The sequence below is a fragment of the Myxocyprinus asiaticus genome, chromosome 41, assembly GCF_019703515.2.
Source record: "Myxocyprinus asiaticus isolate MX2 ecotype Aquarium Trade chromosome 41, UBuf_Myxa_2, whole genome shotgun sequence".
In the NCBI taxonomy this organism is placed as follows: domain Eukaryota; kingdom Metazoa; phylum Chordata; class Actinopteri; order Cypriniformes; family Catostomidae; genus Myxocyprinus; species Myxocyprinus asiaticus.
The window spans coordinates 27,414,243-27,433,429 of record NC_059384.1 but is presented as its reverse complement, the minus strand read 5'-3'; the positions used below and the strand labels follow the sequence as shown (position 1 = coordinate 27,433,429).

Here is a 19,187-nt window from a genome sequence, read left to right as displayed (position 1 = left end):
TTAATCAATCAGTTTGAAATAACACGAACTGATGGCTTCAACAATGGCATGTACCATCAGGTAACAACCTTGGAGCTCATTGTAAAGTTTGTCTTTAAAGGTTTGTCATTGAAAATAAATTTGTATTTGGAAAAATGTAATATGACTTTTACATCCGGAACCAGACTGTTGCACTTTATTTCAAAAATTTGATGCTATTGAAATGTTCATTTGGATGATAGAATTCACAAAAAAATAAAAAAAAATAAAAATACAAAAATTAACTAGGTGTATGAAACTGCTATTATAGAAAACAAGCACTTGTGAAATTGGACTTATGACTCAAAATCTTATAGATACTGAATAATTGGCCCTGTGGCAATGGTCTTCCCTAAACTCTTAGAAAAAAAAAAAAAGTACTAAACTGGGGTGTTACCCGCAAGAACATGTTATTTTTTTATCTCTGGTTAGTTATAACTTGTTTATAAAGAATATTTATAACTTGTCTTGGGTACATGATTGTGCTCTAAAGACATATTGTGTTCCTTTTAAAGGAACATTTTTATGTTTTGATCCTCTAGGATCAAAAATGTACCTGCACAGTACCTTTTTTATGACATTGTGTAGTTTATTAATGTACCATGGTACTACAGTCTGATACCATCACTGTAACATGGTACCACCACAGCCTTTTTTTTTTTTTTGTAAGATCTGATTAAAACTAAGAACAGAATAAGAACAATATTAGGCCTAGGATCAGTTGTGCACAAAATGCCATCTAAACAGCTAAAAAGTTACATTTTTGTGAGTTAATAACAATTTCAATAATTAATGTGCTCTTAAACCTCTGTGTGGTATGAGAAAGTATTCCTGTCTGTGGTTATTGATGAAGTCACATCAGTTAAAGGCTCTGCCTGCTTTAGGTTTTATTATTGACTAAATGATTGATTTAAACCCTCATAATTAGCCAGCCTAATTTAATAAAAGTGCAATCTAATGATACTGCAGCTCTACTGAAGCATGTGGTGGCATTGATAGATATGCCCAAGCGTGTATGAAATCACAGTTTACAGATGATGTATTCAACACAGATGCATTTCGCTGACTGAACAAACGAGAGAGAGAGAGAGAGAGAGAGAGAGAGAGAGAGAGAGAGAGAGAGAGAGAGAGACTTTTTGTCCCTTGTCCCACAGCAGGTCACTCTTGCTAACTTCTCCTCTCCTTGATCTAGACAAATGTGAATTAACTCACGTATCTGATTTAATTTACTTAATAACATTAAGAACCTGTTTGGCTTTAATTCGCTCAAAGTAATCCTTGGCTGAGCCAAAGTTTTACACACCATTAGCAGAGTCTTATAAAACAAAGGGGCAGACTGCTGGTTTAAAATGAGCTGGTTTCTTTGTTGATTTAAATGAAGGAAAATAAGAATTGAAATGCAGTGGGTGAAATAAAACTTTGCTCATTGGATTACAGGATGCAATATTTCAGCTGCTTTCGATAAGGGATTTGTTTATGAGCATTCAGAGTTATAAGTGGTGTTTGCTAAGGCAAGCATCATAACTATTGCTCATATATGGTTAAGGATTTGAACAATCCCCAGAATTTAAGTATTACACTGGTGTGTAAGGAATATTTTACACCAAATTTGTTTTGTTTTTTTGCATCCATCTGTGTTGTTTTTAACAGTTTTTCTATGTAAACATGCACTAGGCTAGACCTTTGACTATTGCATAACGTCTTGTGCAGGATTGCCGTGTTTTTAAGATGCTGTGTAAAGTTAAAAGAATGTCAAGTTTTATAATCGCATCTAGTATATAATCTTTTTAGTGCAGTTTTCATATTTCTAAATGTAAATTAAGTCTTTTACATTTCTGTTATGCTAGTTACACCGATGAGCCAAAACATTATGACCTAATATGCTGTTTGTCCTCCGCGTGTAACCAAAACAATGCGACCTACCGAGACATGGACTCCACAAGACCCCTGAGGGTGTCTGCCGTGGATCAGACTTGTTGGTCCAGCACATCCCACAGATGCTCAATCGGATTGAGATCTGGGGAATTTGGAGGCCAGGGCAACAACTTGAACTCTTCATCATGTCCCACAAACCATTCCCCAACAATGTGTGCAGTGTGGCAGGGTGCATTATCCTGCTGAAAGAGGCCACAGCCACCAGGGAATACCACTGCCATGAAGGGGTGTACCTGGTCTGCAACGATGTTTAGGTGGGTGACGTGTCAAATTGATGTCCATATGAATGGCCGGACCCAGGGTTTCACAGCAGAACATTGCCCAGAGCATCACACTCCCCCACCTGCTTGTCATCTTCCCAAAGTGCATTCTGGTGCCATCACTTCCCCAGGTAAATGTAAAAGAAAACAGGACTCATCGGACCAGGCGACCTTCTTCCACTGCTCTAGGGTCCAGTTCCAACACTCGCGTGCCCATTGCAGGCACTTTCGAATGTGGACAGGGGCACGCTGACTGATCTTTGGCTACGCAGCTACATACGCAGCAGGGTGTGATGCACTGTGTGTTGTGACACATTCTTCCTGTAACCACCATTAACATTTTCTGTGACTTGTGCCATAGTTGACCTTCTGTCGGTTCGGACCAGATGGGATAGCCTTCATTGCCCTCGCACATCGATGAGCCTTGGGTGCCCAACACCCTGTCACCGGTTTGTGGTTTGTCCCTCCTTGGACCATTGTCGGTAGGTACTCACCACTGCTGACAGGGAGCACCCCAAAAGCCTTGCCATTTCAGAGATGCTCTGACCCAGTCATCTCGCCATAAAAATTTGGCCCTTGTCAAAGTCCCTCAGGTCTTTACTCCTGCCCATTTCTCCTGCATTCAACATGTTGACTACGAGAACTGATTGTTCGCTTACCATCAAACTACCCAGACCTTGACATGTGGCCATGTTAGGAGATGATCAACATTATTTGCTTCACCTGTGTGTGGTCATAAAGTTTTGGCTTATTAGTGTATGTTTTAAATGTATTTGAATTGCACATGTCACTTGCAACAGTGAGGATCCAATTTTTTATGTCACATTTTGATATAAACATTGGATTACGCTGTTATTCCTCTTAAAGTTACTGGCAGACTTGCTAAAGCTAAATTTCTAAATCTAATTCGCATTTGGTTCTTGGCATATGTTAATTTTGGACCCTTCCATGCAGTGATCCATGCATACTTACTCCTGCCCATTTCTCCTGCATTCAACATGTTGACTACAAGAACTGATTCACTTACCATCTAATCTACCCAGACCTTGACATGTGGACTTGTTAGAAGATGATCGACGTTATTCGCTTAACCTGTAGTGGTCATAATGTTTTGACTCATCAGTGTATATGCAGTGCTAGGTTATATTTAGTTCGGTCAGAGCTTTCAGCTGTGTACAGTTGTTTAAAACTGCTGAAAAACAGAAAATAATCAATAAAATAATATTTAAAAAAAAAAACAGGGAACACATCATACATCAAGTGCCAAACTTGTTTTGTCTGAAATAAAAGCTCTAATAATGGTGACTCGCTATTCACTGCCTGAGAACAAGTATGCTGCTCTTTGAAGCCTCAAGTTTGGCCTACAGGTGATGTTAGAGAGGAATATGAAAGTGCCAGACTTGTGTTCAGATCTTAGTAGAATGACTATGCCCCCTTCCCTCCAAAGGCACAACCATTAGCCCACCAGCAAACTGACAGCTCTTTAAAACAAGGTCACTCGCCTTACAGTGCTCACCAAACAGCTGAGCTGAGTTTCCAGATGGGAGTAAAGTAATAATAGGGTGAAAAGATGTTGCAGCTGATATTTCTGTCATGTTACAGAAGGTGATGCTTTTGAAAAGAATCATACTGATTAAATTGATAATTCAAACAAATGAGGCTTATGGCTTATAAGAATATTTGACTTACCAAAAGGTGTACAGGTGAACAAAAAAGAAAAGCTTTTCAGTAAAAACTACTTGACCATGAACCATAGACTTCAAAGAAGCCTTGTTTCTTTGAATTGTGTAATATTTTAGACTTGGTGTGTGAATTCCTTGTTTATTTATTTAATTCATTAATTCATTCATTCCTTCATTCATTCATTTGAATTTATTTTATGCTTTAAAAAAAACACAAAAAAAAAACTGCACAAACCAGCCTAAGATTGTTTTTTGGTCTTAGCTGGTCTCCATGCCTGGTCAGCCTGGTCTGTTTTCTAGTTTTAGTAGGGTTTTTCAGCTGGTCAGATTGGGACACCAGGTTAGACCATCTTAAACCACCTTAGACAAGCAAACTAGCTTAGACTGTTTTTTAAAAAAAAAAAAAATTTATTAAAAAAAAGTTTCTTTCAGCAGGATTACAAAACGATTACTGTGGTAATACCATTTTTGGACATGGTATTGACATGCATGTTTTTCGACATGCACCATAGTAATAACATTTATTTTTAAATCTTTTGGACATGTACTGTCAATGGCATGTAATGCCATATTGTTTGAATGCCTACCGTAGTAATACAAAATTTTTGGCCATTAACAATTTTTTAGATACGTACCAGGGTAATACCATGTTTTTTGGAAATGTACCATGGCAATACTATTTTCTTTTTGTTTATGAACCATGTTGTTTGGATGCCTACCAGAGCATGTGAGTGAAGCGGAGCAGTGTGACACTCAGGTGTCAGCCCCTCACGGCCCAAGCGGACGCTCCGCTCAAGTACCACTCACGCTCACCGGTAAATAAGCGTTCACTCAAATCCCGCTCCAACATTACATTTCTCTGTAGTATACTTGGTTCCAAACACGCACACAGGGGGTAGCTACAGTGGCCCAAGCAACTGTCCCTTTGCCCACATAGGCTGAGGTGCCCCTCTGGGTGAAATATAGACTATAGGCTGACATTTATTAAATTATCAAATGATTAGTAACGTACACATCTGAAATTATGTGATTGCATTGTTGTGTTTTTGTGTATCAATCTCGCTGTTTATTTTGGACTGGTTTACAACTGCTCTTAGATAATCGGGTCAACCAGACCTTCCTTATCATTTGTAATCAGTCAAATATTTCTCTGTTAGCACATATGTCATTGAACATCTTCAAATAATGCCGTAAAAAATTTCAGTTCTAAATTACCTTTATTTACTTTAAACAAGTCATCAAACATGCCTCTAAAAGTGATAAAACGTGTGCGTTGGCACACGGAAACTCGCATATGCACAAATTTGCGCTTTTCGGTTTAAACTGGACCCGAGTGATACAACCGACCCAGTAAACCACAATCTTTAAAATTTGTTTCGAGTCGTTTATGGCAATAATGAAAACATGGACTGGTACCAGGAAAAATATTGCATTAGATTAAATCATGTTTAATGATCCTAAAATAAATAAAATTTACAAATTGTAAAATGTACAATCATTTATAGATTTTTTCTCTGCGCATGAATGCAGCAAGCAATGTCGGAGATGTTATCCGCAACCACTAATCTAGAATAATTATTTTTTGATGTTTTACTTCTCATTATGGTGTGGATTTGGCTTTGGGAAACTGACCAGCAGTTATGTGCCACTTTATCCTGAAACAGAAACCAAAAGCTGGTCAATTAAGTGAGATAATTCCACCATGAAATTCTCTACATTTACATTTATGCATTTGGCAGACACTTTTATCCAAAGCGACTTACAGTGCCCTTATTACAGGGACAATCCCCCTGGAGTAACCTGGAGTTAAGAGCCTTGCTCAAGGATACAATGGTGGCTGTGGGGATTGAACCAACAACCTTCCACTTACCAGTTCAGTGCTTTAGTCCACTACACCACCACCACTCTATGCCAGAGCAGAAATCTTTACTAATCAAATTATCAATTGTACAATAGAGGCATGAAAGCAGAATGCTGCGCCTGCAAATTAGGACACAACTGATCTGCAAGATCATACATGTTTATTGGTTTTGTGTGTGTGTTCGCCGGGATTCAAGGCAAAATGCTTTGCCAATACACAGTATTATTAAGCTTACATATTCAATTGAGGGTGCTCTAACGTTCGCAACCCCGCAGAACTGGACTCGCATCTAGCTGGCAGCTGCACTAACATGATGGCAAAACAACAAGATACATTACTTATCTATTAATTTATTATCGAATAGTAGTATAGCCTACTAGCTCACCTTTTGCTGCACCACATCGTGTAGCACATCCTCGTGATCTCTGGCAATGTGACGCGTATGATTCCAAAAGGAATATAATTCTCACGGTCTCCCCACACTGCCTTTTGATTTCTTCGTTCTTAGCTTTGATTAATACTTTGCATTTATTGAGGTTATAAGGTTTGCAACTTCACTAAAACAATGTTAGAGCTCCATAACCTCAGGCCTATTGCTTATTAGCAGATTCCCAAACCAGCATATCACAAAGCGCATTCTGGGTTAAGCGAGCTGCACTGAGCGGCCTGAGAGAGCGTAGCAGAATCTTCAAAAAGGCGCTCTCCGCTCAGGTGGAATTATCACCGCTCCGCGCTCGCTCCGCTCACATGCTCTGATGCCTACCACATTTTTGGGCATTTATAGTGGTGATAATATGTTTTTTTTTATTTATTTTTTTATATGTACCAGTGTAATATCAGGTTTTTTTTTTATGTATCATGGTAATACCAAATTGTTGGATATCTAACATGGTAATACATTTTTTTGGACATGTTCCATGGTATTAGCAAGTTTTTGGACATGAACTGTGGTAATACTATGTTGTTTGGGTGCCTACCACATTTTTGGGCATTTATAGTGGTAATAATATGTTTATACATATATATATATATATATATATATATATATATATATATATATATATATATATATATTATATATATGGTAATACCAATTTATTTTTTTTTTTTTGGATATGTACCAGGGTAATACCATGCTTTTTGGGGATGTACCATGGTAATACCATGTTTTTCCTGCACGCACTGGGGTAATACCTTGTTCTTTGGACATGTACTGTACTGTGGTAAATTAATACCATGCCTTTTTTGGACATGTGCCATTTTAATACCATGTTTATTGTATCATGCTAAAAGCATGGTATTCTTTGAAGTACAATGGTATACCAAGTCAAGTAATTCTTTTTTCGTATAGCACTTTTCACAACACACATCATTTCAAAGCATCATTACAGAAAAAGACACTGTAACAGAAAATATGGATATGATTATCATTGAGTACCATGGTATTTATCAAAGTATCATGGTTTTCCAGTTTGATAACATCATTCTACCATGTCACAGTACTTTTTTTGTAAAGGGTAAGGGAATATGCAGCCGAGTCTTTTATTGAAAACAATTAGAATTAAAGAATAGTTTGCAATGATAGCTTCTATTTGTCACTTTGTTGATATTTTTTGTATTAATGAGTTGAATTTTGTCCTGTGTTGAGGACATAAAGTATACACTAATGAAGAATAAGAGTTCTAAGATCTAAGATTCAATCAATGCACAAGATGACATACATATTACTGGTACTGATTAAAGGCGTACTTTTAATTGATTTTACTGTCGCCTGTTAATATCCCAATTGACATGATAAGTGTATAAAATGCTCATACGAAATGGACTATACATTATCTTGTCATACTCCAAATAAACACAAAGCAACCACAGTGGGATAGTATTTGTATAATAAGATTACATTAGTGGGGTCATGTCCAATAATGACTTTAGCCATCATTTAGACCCTTTTAAGGTTTAATTCCCCAACACAAATACAAATAAGTGTCTGGAAAATGCTGGGCAGCCTGATCCATTAGCTGTTGTAAAGGGAACTTTTTAACGATAGGTTGAAATTACCACTATGTTTGAAAGAGGATTATGAAGAACCCAAGGCAAGTTCAATTACATCAGTCTAATTCTCTTAAACGTCTAATTGGGGTAATAGAAGCTGCTTCTGAGGGACAGCTATACTATAATGACATTTTGTGGCATCTACGGGATGGCCTTTCATCTCCGTTTGAGTTGGACATGGGGTTGGAGCTTTGGAACTATTTTGGGGTCTGCATCTTTTAAGGGACAGTCCACCCAAAAATAAAATTATAACTTTATTTCTTCTAAGGAACACAAAAGGAGGACAAACAAATTGGGTCCTAGTTATGTTTCAGCTACTGACCCCTTTGGCTCCATAGAAGGGTCACTTGTTCCACCAACCAGATTTTACACAAGAATTTGTGGGTGCCTTATTATTTCTCGTCTAATTTGTTATGCTTGGCTTTTTCCATGTTGCCTTTTTGGGCGTATATCACTCAAGGTAATTACCGACTTATGTACATAGTCAGGAACTGGACAGAGGTGGCAATTATTAAAGGCTGTAAATATTTGGACAATCATTGTTTGAAAGACTTTGTAGAAATTGCTGACTTCCTTATATTTTCTTTAAAGCATTTTTTTCAAGCACTTTAAGCTGGACAAAAAATATAGTCCTTAAGTCAGCTCAAAATTACATAGCTAGTGTGTTTATACAAAGATTTGAAGATATACTACACAATACCATGGCTCCTAAGATCATTAGGGAGCTGAAAGAACAATGGTTGCGTTTGTTTTGCAGTAGCCACACTTTTGTGGCCTTTCAGCTTTTTCTGGCCAAGAACTGCCCATTTAGACAGGAAGAGAGACCATCTTACTGACATGCCACCAACCAACCTCAATTCGTTTTTATGCACTATTTTCGGTTGGGTTTATCTGACTGCCGTGCAATAATTACCACGACTAGTTACACATTAGTATACCATGGAAACCAGGAAGTAATTGTGTTCACATAAACAATTGTGAGCGCGATTTGGAGGTTACATTTTTGCCCAAATTACATTTTACTCCACTGACGGTTAGGCTTGGGGTTAGGGTTTGGTTTAAGGATTATGGTTAATAAAATATGCATTCCTGTCAACTGTATTACATCATTTACAACTAAAAACTAAACTAAGTTGTATTTGGCACCACTCTGTGGACATTTCACCAGGAAACTGGAGCTCACACGTGCCCATACTTATAACAACACTTCCAGATTTGGCATCTGGGGACAGTGGTTCAAATATCAATAAGCACAGACTGATTTCAGCTGAAGAACTTTCAGAATGTGCAGAATGTGATCAGTCTGGTACCCTGACCCCGATATATTGCCTAAAGCCATCTGATCAAATTGGAGCTGTTGATTTTCAGTGTACATTTGTGTGTGCAATTTGCATCAGTCAGTCAGTGATTGGAGGATTTATAGTAGAGATACACACTATAGCGGCTTAAATCCAACCATAGATCCAGTGCTAGAGGATAAACCATCACTGCTGTCACTAACTGTCATGTTACACATTGTTACATTCGGTCTTTCCTATTTTCCTGGTTGTTCACTTGGTGAGGCACAGCTTCTCAGTGCAGACCTGCACTTTAAGCCCTTCAGCTGAGTATCTGTTAGATTATGCAGGGCTCTGTCTGGAGTTTGTCCAACATCTGGATATCAAGATTTTTCCAATCCAGCTTCCCTCTGGAAAACTCACTCCAGCTCCTTGCAAGCCAGCAGTCTCTTAATGTGACCAACCTCCTGTATCTGCCAGGAACAATTATCTAATGCACTGTCTGTCTAATCGCCAGCTTTTTAACCTCTGGCTTCCTGTAACTGCTGCACTGAGTGGCTTCTGGACTTCACCCAAGAGCCCATAGGTACAACAACACACACAGACACTTTATTTTTAGTCACCACATATCGACGAACCCCTCGAGCATCCAAATGACAGTTGCTGATTTAACCCTAAAGTTCATTCAAAGCTGGAAATTCACTCTCATATCATACCAACCCAGTATCCTGTTTGTTTTTTCCATGGAGCACTAGGGCTGGGTATCAATACAGAATTCCTGATGTGATAAAATTCTGATTCACAGGCTCTTAATATTCGATTAAGATGCGATCTGATTAATTTGGGTGTATTTCTGTTACATTTTATTTTTCAGCTAATACTGTAATTATACAGGGTACCTGCTGACTATTATAAAATATTAATTAAAAAAAATGGCGAAAGGGCCCAGATTATGCCATTCAATTGCTGTTTAGTTAAAAGATACTCTCAGATTATTTTTTTTTTACTGTTTAAAGTACAAGGGCCATCACTGGGGTGGTACCCTCAAGGGGACCTTTTCTGTACCACTAGTTAATTTGTATACTTGTTTTGGATACATAATTGTACCCTAAGGTATTATTGTGTACCTTTAAAGGTACATGTATATGTTTTGTTGTTCTTGGAACTAAAAAAATTATCTTTTTGTCTCATTTAGAGTACCCAGAACAAGGGCCCCAGTGATGGCCTTGTACCTTAAAGGGTTAGTTCACCTAAAAATGAAAATTATCTCATCATTTACTCACCCTCATGCCATCCCAGATGTGTATGACTTTCTTTCTTCTGCTGAACACAAACAACTATTTTTTGAAAAATATCTCTGGTGGTTCTTAGAATGCAAGTGAATGGTGACCCAAAAGCTCCAAAAATCACATTAAGGCAGCATAAAATAAATCCATACAACTCCAGTGGTTAAAGTCTTCAGAAGTGATATGATAGGTGTGGGAAAGAAACAGATCAATATTTAAGGCTTTTTTACTATAAATCTCCACTTTCACTTTTCCATTCTTTCACATTTTGAAAGTGAAAGTGGAGATTTATGGTAAAAATAGACTGTGTGATGGGCTGACAGAGGAGATTTTCTTGGTGCTTGTGTCTCTCTCCATGGCTAAATGCGTCTCCACTGTCAGGTGTGCAGAACTGGGCAATGCAATGTCTGGCATCAAGCCTCTTTCTCTCGGTCTGTCATTAACCCTGCAACTAGAGGCAAAGTGACACGTTGTGTCCTGTGTGAGTGACTTTGTGACAGGGTCTGTTCTTTGCACTCCATAATCGCTTGGACCGGCTCTCAGGGTCCAATTTGACACTCCCCAGGTCTCCAACTTATCTCTTATTCCTAATAAGCTTACTCCTAATAAGCTCCTGGCAGCAGACAGCAGAATTCACAGCTGAATAGAGACACTCCAGCACGGTTGCAGTGATGTCACATAAAACTTCAACTCAACCAACAACTTATTTATTTTTTTGGTAATGTTAGCAACAAGTGTTATAAGAATTAAAAACAGTCAGTGATGAATACCTGTGCAATGTGAGCATGGCCTCTTTACACTCTCTTGACACGATCACAGGCAACACAAAATGCATATTTTATATTTAAAGTCAATCTCTGTGCTCTATAAATCAATATCCTATTTTACGGATAAATCTCACAAAGTCATGTCCAGGTCATACACTCACTGACCACTTTATTAGGAACACTATGGTCCTAATAAAGTGCCCAACGTGGTCTTCTGCTGTTGTAGCCCATCTGCCTCAAGGTTTGATGCGTTGTGCATTCTGAGATGCTATTCTGCTCACTACAATTGTACAGAGTGGTTATCTGAGTTACCGTAGCCTTTCTGTCAGCTCGAACCAGTCTGGCCATTCTCCATTAACCTCTCTCATCAGCAAAGTTGCTCAGTGGATGTTTTTTGTTTCTGTCACCACTTGGAGTAAACTCTAGAGACTGTTGTGCGTGAAAATCCCAGGAGATCAGCAGTTACAGAAATACTCAAACCGTCTGGCACCAACAATCATGCCACGGTCCAAATCACTGAGGTCAATTTTTTTTCCCCCATTCTTTTTGTTGATGTGAACATTAACTGAAGCTCCTGACCTGTATCTGCATGATTTTATGTATTGCACTGCTGCCACACAACTGGCTGTGAGATAAATCGCATGAATAAGTAGGTGTACAGGTGTTCCTAGTAAAGTGTTCAGTAAGTATATTTTACCCTAAAATCAAAAGAGTTAAGACGTTTATAAATTAAATTCTGTGATATTTTGTGTAAAAATAAAATAATAATAATAATAATAATAATAATAATAATAATTAGTAGTAGTAGTAGTAGTAGCAGCAGTAGTAGTTGTAGTATTATTATTAATAATAATAATAATAATAAAAATAATGTTGTTTCATGGCAATTATGTGAATTTCCCCCAGTTTCTCATTACATTCTCATTATTGTAACAGTTTTTAATATTATAATAAAATGTTTTTTTGTTGTGTGTGTGTGTAATTTTTAATCATCAGCATGCCCTAATGGCATACATTATGGACTAACACATACTATATTGATATAGTCATTCTTCAAAAATTTAATATATCATTTGTTTTTATTTGTCTGTTTTTTGACATTACAGTGTATATTTGTATTTCATTTTTGCATTAAAACATGAGATTATTATTATTATTGTTATTAATATTAATATGATGATGATTATTATTATTATTATTATTATTATTATTATTATTATTATTATGTTTCATAACATTTATATGCATTTTCCCCCAAATTCTCATACAATTGTTATTACGATAATACAGTTTTTAATATCATTGTCCTAAACAGGCTATTCCATGCATTACCGTTTTGAAAAAAATTATTCTAACCAGGATGCACAACAAAAAGACAAGTAAATCTCAGTCTCTAGTTTGAGAAACAGACTCCTCACAGTGTTCAGACTTCATACCTTAATGAACGGCTCCTTTCCAGAATAAATTGAAATATGCAGAAAATCACAGTATTACAGTTCTTGTATAGTGACAGGGCAGAAAGTCATGGAGAAGCTAGAGAACAAACGACACTGGCTGCAGTTTATGCAAGCTGCTGTGCTCATGATGCTGTGCCCTGTGGGCTTCTGTCGTGCCACACAGGGTGTATATGTTTATAAACAGATTTAGCGCTTATAACTTTTTTCTTCCCAAAAATTCAGAAATATTATGTATTTTTTTGTACTTTGTAATTGTGATGAAAAATAACTGTAGCAAAGTTGAATACATCTCTTTTAAGCAACTCAAGTAAAAGTACTATTATTTAATTATACTTAAAACAAAAAGTAGAAACATTTGAAAATATTTTGATTTTTCAACAAGAGTCGTTGTAATTCATTACTCTACTGAAGAGTTATTTTACCTCTGGAAATATGATTGATTTATTTTAATTTTGGATTGAAATATGACCCATGTCATTCTTGACCATTTTCATGAGATTCACCCTCTCCCCTGCTTTCTTTCCTAAAGGTAATTTATTCATTTTTCCCATGTGGGGAATTTATTTGTTTCACTATTTTGTCATGTTAACTGTGTGTTTTGGTGCTGTCTTTTCTTCAGTCATGCTATGGAAAGTAGATGTCAAGATTGGAAATCAGTGAGATGTATATACCTTTAAATTAAGATTAAGTGTATCCTAAATTGGAGCTATAATTCTTAATTCACTGCTGCCAAGGTTGAGAAACTTTGATTATTCTGGATCATATCTAAATTATGATTTACACAAAGAAATGAAGTCAAAAACCCAGCCATTTGTATAGAAAACATTGCATTGGGCGGCATGTAGCTAAATCAATGACAGTCAGCTGTGTTTAGAGGTGATTAACTCATTTTCACCAGAATAATGTAACGGACACTTTTTCACAGGTTTGCTAATAAAATTTCCATGACCTTCTCCACTCTTTCTTTAACCTCTACAACATTGAAAAAAAAAAAAGAGACTGAAAAAATAGGTCTCCAGTCATCCTCTTCAGACTGTTGGATGCATGTGGTGAAGGGTGACTGTTGAAAAGGCTGAATCCATTTCCATATAAAGACGGAGAAGCGCTTATTTAGATGTGCTTGACATTTCCTCGAGAGGGGAAGGTTAAGGGTGAGACCGCTGGAATATTAATATCCGTGGCTAACAAACCATTGCAGGCTCTCGTCCTGTGTCTAGACACTCGCTTTGGAAATGAGCCACAGCTGAGGGTTCGAGTGGAATTAAAGTGGGAAATATATTCAGTTGTCATTACATTTTCTTGATTGAGGGATTTTTTTGTTAGAATCATTGTTTCTTAATGAGTACATCAAATTCAGAAGGAGGGAAGTGAAATACTTCTCATGGTCATCTTGCCAGGTTCCAACATATAGTGGATAACCTTCTCAGTAGAGTGCAACAAAGGGAGGGCCTACTTCCTATTAATGTCCATGGTTTTAAAAGGACAAAAAAGTACTATGGTGTTCAGGTGTCCACATATTTTTGGCCGTGTAGGATACGTTTCATGCAAACCCTGTTGTGTGCCACAATTTTACCAATTTTTTTTATTGTAAATTTTTAGAAGAATCGTGAATGACATCTGCACATATCGGATGTGTCAAAAGGAAGAGGAATAGAAAGATGGAGAGATGGTAATTAGATGAGAGCAAAAGAAACAAATGGGCCTCCATGCACAATCGTTCCCTTATTCAATTAGCAGCAGACCTGAGCCAGGCTGACCTCATGCTGATTGATTGAATATGAGTAATCGATTACTGCCATCTTTTCCAAGGCACGCTTCGATGTCACGGATGCACCAGGCCAGAGTCACCCTGATTTAAAAACAGTGGCCATTACGGTCAACTTTCACTGAATTAGATTAGAGAAGGAAAGAGGGGGAGCCAAAGACCAAGTGGTTTATCTAAGATGTAAGGTATATCCATTCTCATGTAGTGTTTCTCTTTGGTATTCCACAGGAAGAAGAGGAGGAGGAGGAGAGAGGTGATGAAGGAAAGAACGGAAGGATAGAACCAGTGGGACGAGCAGACTCATGTGTAGAATCAGCCTCAATTGAGTAAGTTGTCACATTAAGAACCTTATAATTATTTTGGATCCACTTTCTTTCTCATAACCTCCATTGAGTATATTCTACATAAGTATAAAAGTATTACAGTATAAATAATAACTTTTCCTTTAGCAGCATCTTAAAGTGATAGTTAACCTGAAAATTAAAATAGTCACACATCACCAAAGGCAATATTCAGTAAAATGTCCAGGCTGCTTTTTTTTTTTTTTTTCATACAACACAAGCCTATGGTGACCAGTGGCTTTAAAGCTCCAAAAAGCCAACAAAGTGCCATGAAAGCAATGACTTTTGCACTATATTTTATAAAAGTCATCTGAAGCCATACAATTTGTGTGAGGAACAGACTAAAATGTTAATCATTATTCATTGAAAAATCGCCCCTTCCGCTGCAGCTCTCGAATCTCATTCGTGTTTGCGTACGTTCAAATGTGCCACATGAAATGTTGTTATGTTGAACAAGCAATCGCAATGCAGCCAGTTTTAACCTGTAACAAGTGAAATATGTCGAAAAGAAAGCTTTTCAGTGACTTTTTCCAAATTTACTGAAAACCGAAATGTTTATCTGCTCCTCACACAAGTATACAGTGCTTCCTGATGGTAAAAAAGAACAAGCCTGCTGGAGGCCTCGATCTGAACTTAATCACTTAATTGAAGTGTCTATTTGGTTCCTTCATTGACCCACTTGTCTTAATGGCTTCTGGGGTTATAAATGGATTTATACTGGGCTGGATCTAAACTAGCCTTAGTTTCCACCACATGTGGCTCATAGCTACTCATACAGAGTCTTACAGCTAGTAAAGCTGTCCAGTTCCAAATTTTTTAATCATTGCCTTTTCTTTGCTTATTTGTTTTCTTCTGTTTTGTTTCTTCTCACATTCCCCTCATTTGTCAATGTCTCTAGTGAAATGTTAAAGCTGGTTGAGGTGTCCAACGGCGGTGGGCCGCTAGGAATCCATGTGGTGCCTTTCAGTGCTAGAGATAGAAGGTAAAGCTCCACTAACGCACAGTACCTACCCTGAACCAATTTTACCCCTGTATGCTCATAGACCATATTTTATGAATTTACGATATAAATTTTTTAAAAAAAATTTTATTTTATTTTTTTATGACTGACATCGCTTCATTTTGCTTAAGGGCCATGTCCACACTACACAAATGCACTGATTTTGCTACGTTAACGCATGTCATCCACACTAGAACAGCGTTTTCCTCAACAGAAACCAGATGCTTTCTAAAACACTCTCCATAACTGCATACTTTTGAAAATTCACAGCTGTGGATAATTTTGATTGTTAGTTTGTTTTGTGGCTATAAAAAGTTGAATTATTTATGCAAGAAACACACAGATATATAAAATGTCCTAACTTGTGAACATTGTTGTTTTACCATTGTGAACATGTGGTGTATTAGTGTTACATTGGTGTTTAAGAACCAAAAATGTATTGTGTTGGGAGTATGTGTATATTGGTACAAATTATTGGTCAAACTAATAATCGGTCTGTTTCTACTCATATGGTTGTATTTTAGACTAGCTTCTACCCAATCCTCAATTGTGTCCTCTGCATCCTTCAACCTTCTTTCATATCTCACCAATTTGTCCTCAATGTGTCAACACAACAATTGACTTTCAATCTTTGCCATCCCTTTAAACTCCAACAAGCCCTATCCATTTGAGGTCATTTTTCATCATTCCTCAAGGACATATCGACAATACAGTGCTCTTGCATTAGGACTCCTCTTGACCACATGTGGCATTTTCTAAAACTCTATTCCCCAGTTCTCTCTGAATAATGAAAGCAAATCTACAATAGCTCTGGCTTTGAATAAGGCCACAAAATTAACAGAATGGGATCCTGCTAAACACCCTGCACCCCTCCAGAAGGACAAAGGGGACACGGAGCATGGTTTTGAATAAATTAGGTAACTTTATTGCTGTAGGGAAAGCCTCAAACGGGCCAACTCAATTCATCTAATCTGCTCCACCCAATCTGACTAAAAGCTCATCCACATTGTGGGTCATTCACAAATAGACCAACACTCATCCAAGGTCAGTTGTTGAAAGAAACAAAAAATGATACAAGAGAAGTGCAAATAAATGAAAGTGTTGCACGTCATCAGATTTAGTGGATTGTGACTATAAATGGATTTTCTGAGAGCTGTTTATAAGTCATGAATACTTATGACCTTTTACAACCAAAACTGATGCTGGCACATAAAATCGATGTCAGGCCAAAGATAAACTAATATTATGCATAATGACTTGACTATTTTTAATCTTTTAATGCTGTTTCAGTATTAGCTGGATTTTGGTAAAGAGACGGTCACACTAGATTTTGTTTTCCATTAACTTTCATTCATACACATGTAAAAGATGGAAAGTGTGTACACAAGCAGATGTGAAGATGTGTATTTTAGTCAATCTGTTGAAATCTGACCTGCAGATTTGTATAGAGTAATATATAGAGTGTAGACCAATAGAGGATCTAAACATCAATACAACAAAAAGAGAGAAAACAAAAAAACTGAAACGCAACAACCAAGTATGCCAATGAAATCAGTAACAAATAAAGCTGCAAGCAGTATCGGACCAAGATAATATAAAGCAAGTGATATGTTGCAGGAAGCACAATATGATGACTCAAATATTAACAAATGCACAATTTTCACACTGGTCTCAGTGGGACTCGAACATCAATCATGGAAAAAAAAATTATAATCCGGATGACCCAAGGAATCCAAAAACACTAAACTAATGATTTCAGGACAAATGGCTCAAACGTTATGTTGAAAAACAGCCATTTTTAAAATTTCTTGACCCATTGGTGGTGCTGTCCACAAACTTTCTATGTAACCTCAGAACATAGTCCGAATGAAGCATGCCAAGTTTGTTTCAATTGGACAAAGCCTTGCTGAGATTAAGCCTCACTTCCCATTGGTGTCTTAGCCGCTGAATTCTGTGATGCATTATAAAGAAACCGTTAGGTCTGTCAAAAAGCTTTTAATAACTTTTGGCCAGCAGTGTCTCAAGGTACTTTGACACACATTCGGGAAAGATCCGATAACATCTGACAGATGAGTTTGTAATATTATGTATTCATCAAATTTCAAGATGGCTGCCAAATTCTTGGACGGCAACTGGAGTGTTTGGATCCATTGAAAAGATCATGAACAGACAAATCAGAGGATAGAGTATGGTGGTGGCACTAAAGAGTTTGTTCTAGAGCCCCCAAATTTGGTATGGGGGCTTTTCATATCCACCCCTATCAGTGTGCCAAATTTCATAATTTTCCTATGTACGGTTTTATGCACTGCCTTAGACTTCAAGAGCACAATAATAATAATAAGAAGAAAACTAATAGATACAATAGGGACACTGCCACTTCATGGCACGGACCCTAATGAACATAGACATTAATTCATAATTGATTATTATTTATAATTTATTATTAAATAAATAAAATTAATAGAATCTCTAGAATGTGACATAATATCCTGTTGTCCATATTCAGTGTAGGGTCCAAAACAATTTTGCATGTTTATAATCAAATGTGACCAACCTGTAAGCAATGGAGTATTATTGTGTGTATCCTTTCATTCAAGTTACTCTGCTAATATTCTGTAAGAATTCGTCCTTGTATTCATGGCCTTGTGTACACCTCATTGTTCTCAATTGTTACACACCTGATACTCTACCTAATGACTAATCAGAACTGTCAATTATCACCACATGAACATAATACCTCACTTCCACAGCACCATGTCCATAATGAATTAATCAGCCCCTCTGCTATTATGATTGGTAGGAGGAGTTGAATGGTAACTCATTAGCATCTTGATAGAGGGCACTGAGGTTACAGCAAGACCCCAGACAGTGAACTCTTAAAATGACCAGCGTCTTCTCTCTGCCAACAGCTTGAGGCAGATGACATTTCGGAAAATTACAGACACACACAGAGTCTTGCTGAAACATAACCCTAATAACCAGATCTCCTCCTATGACCAGTGTTCACAGCAAGCAAGTTGGAGTCTAATTGCTTGGCATAAATGGATCCTGATTGCCTTGTTATTCAATTAAAGGCAGTGGATAAGAACAGGTGGTCAGGTGGTCTCCTTCTTGCTAAGTCTACTGAGCCATCAGTCAGGCGACAGATGATTCTGGTAATGTTAAAGTCGTTGAGGTGTTTACATGCACATTAATAGGCTAACAGCTATAAAAAAAATAAATAAAAAAAACCCCAGCATATTCAAAATTAAATTACCAGGTTTTTCTCTGGTTTTGACTTCAAAATGCAAACATACCTGTGAACTTTGCATAAGCACTATATTGACATTTTGAAAAGGGAAATTGTAAAACATTTTTCACTGGGTCTCAGGAACTTATGGTAAGATGACATCATAATAGCTTGAAATTTAAAATAATGAGATCTTTATAATGACAGAGCAGGCTGCATATATGAAAATACACAGAAATATCAGTTCATACTTTAAA

The 19,187-nt window shown here is 37.1% G+C and overlaps 1 protein-coding gene across 3 annotated transcripts in view; it reads left to right on the top strand.

Annotated features, from left to right (window-relative positions):
* The window catches only part of LOC127431962 (partitioning defective 3 homolog), a 687,732-nt gene that overhangs the window by 302,116 nt on the left and 366,429 nt on the right, over positions 1-19,187 (top strand). For all 3 annotated transcript variants that reach the window (XM_051682650.1, XM_051682649.1, XM_051682648.1), the window contains 2 exons: positions 14,589-14,686; positions 15,600-15,683. In XM_051682650.1, coding sequence (XP_051538610.1) covers positions 14,589-14,686; positions 15,600-15,683 — 182 coding nt within the window. The remainder of the gene's footprint in view (positions 1-14,588; positions 14,687-15,599; positions 15,684-19,187) is intronic.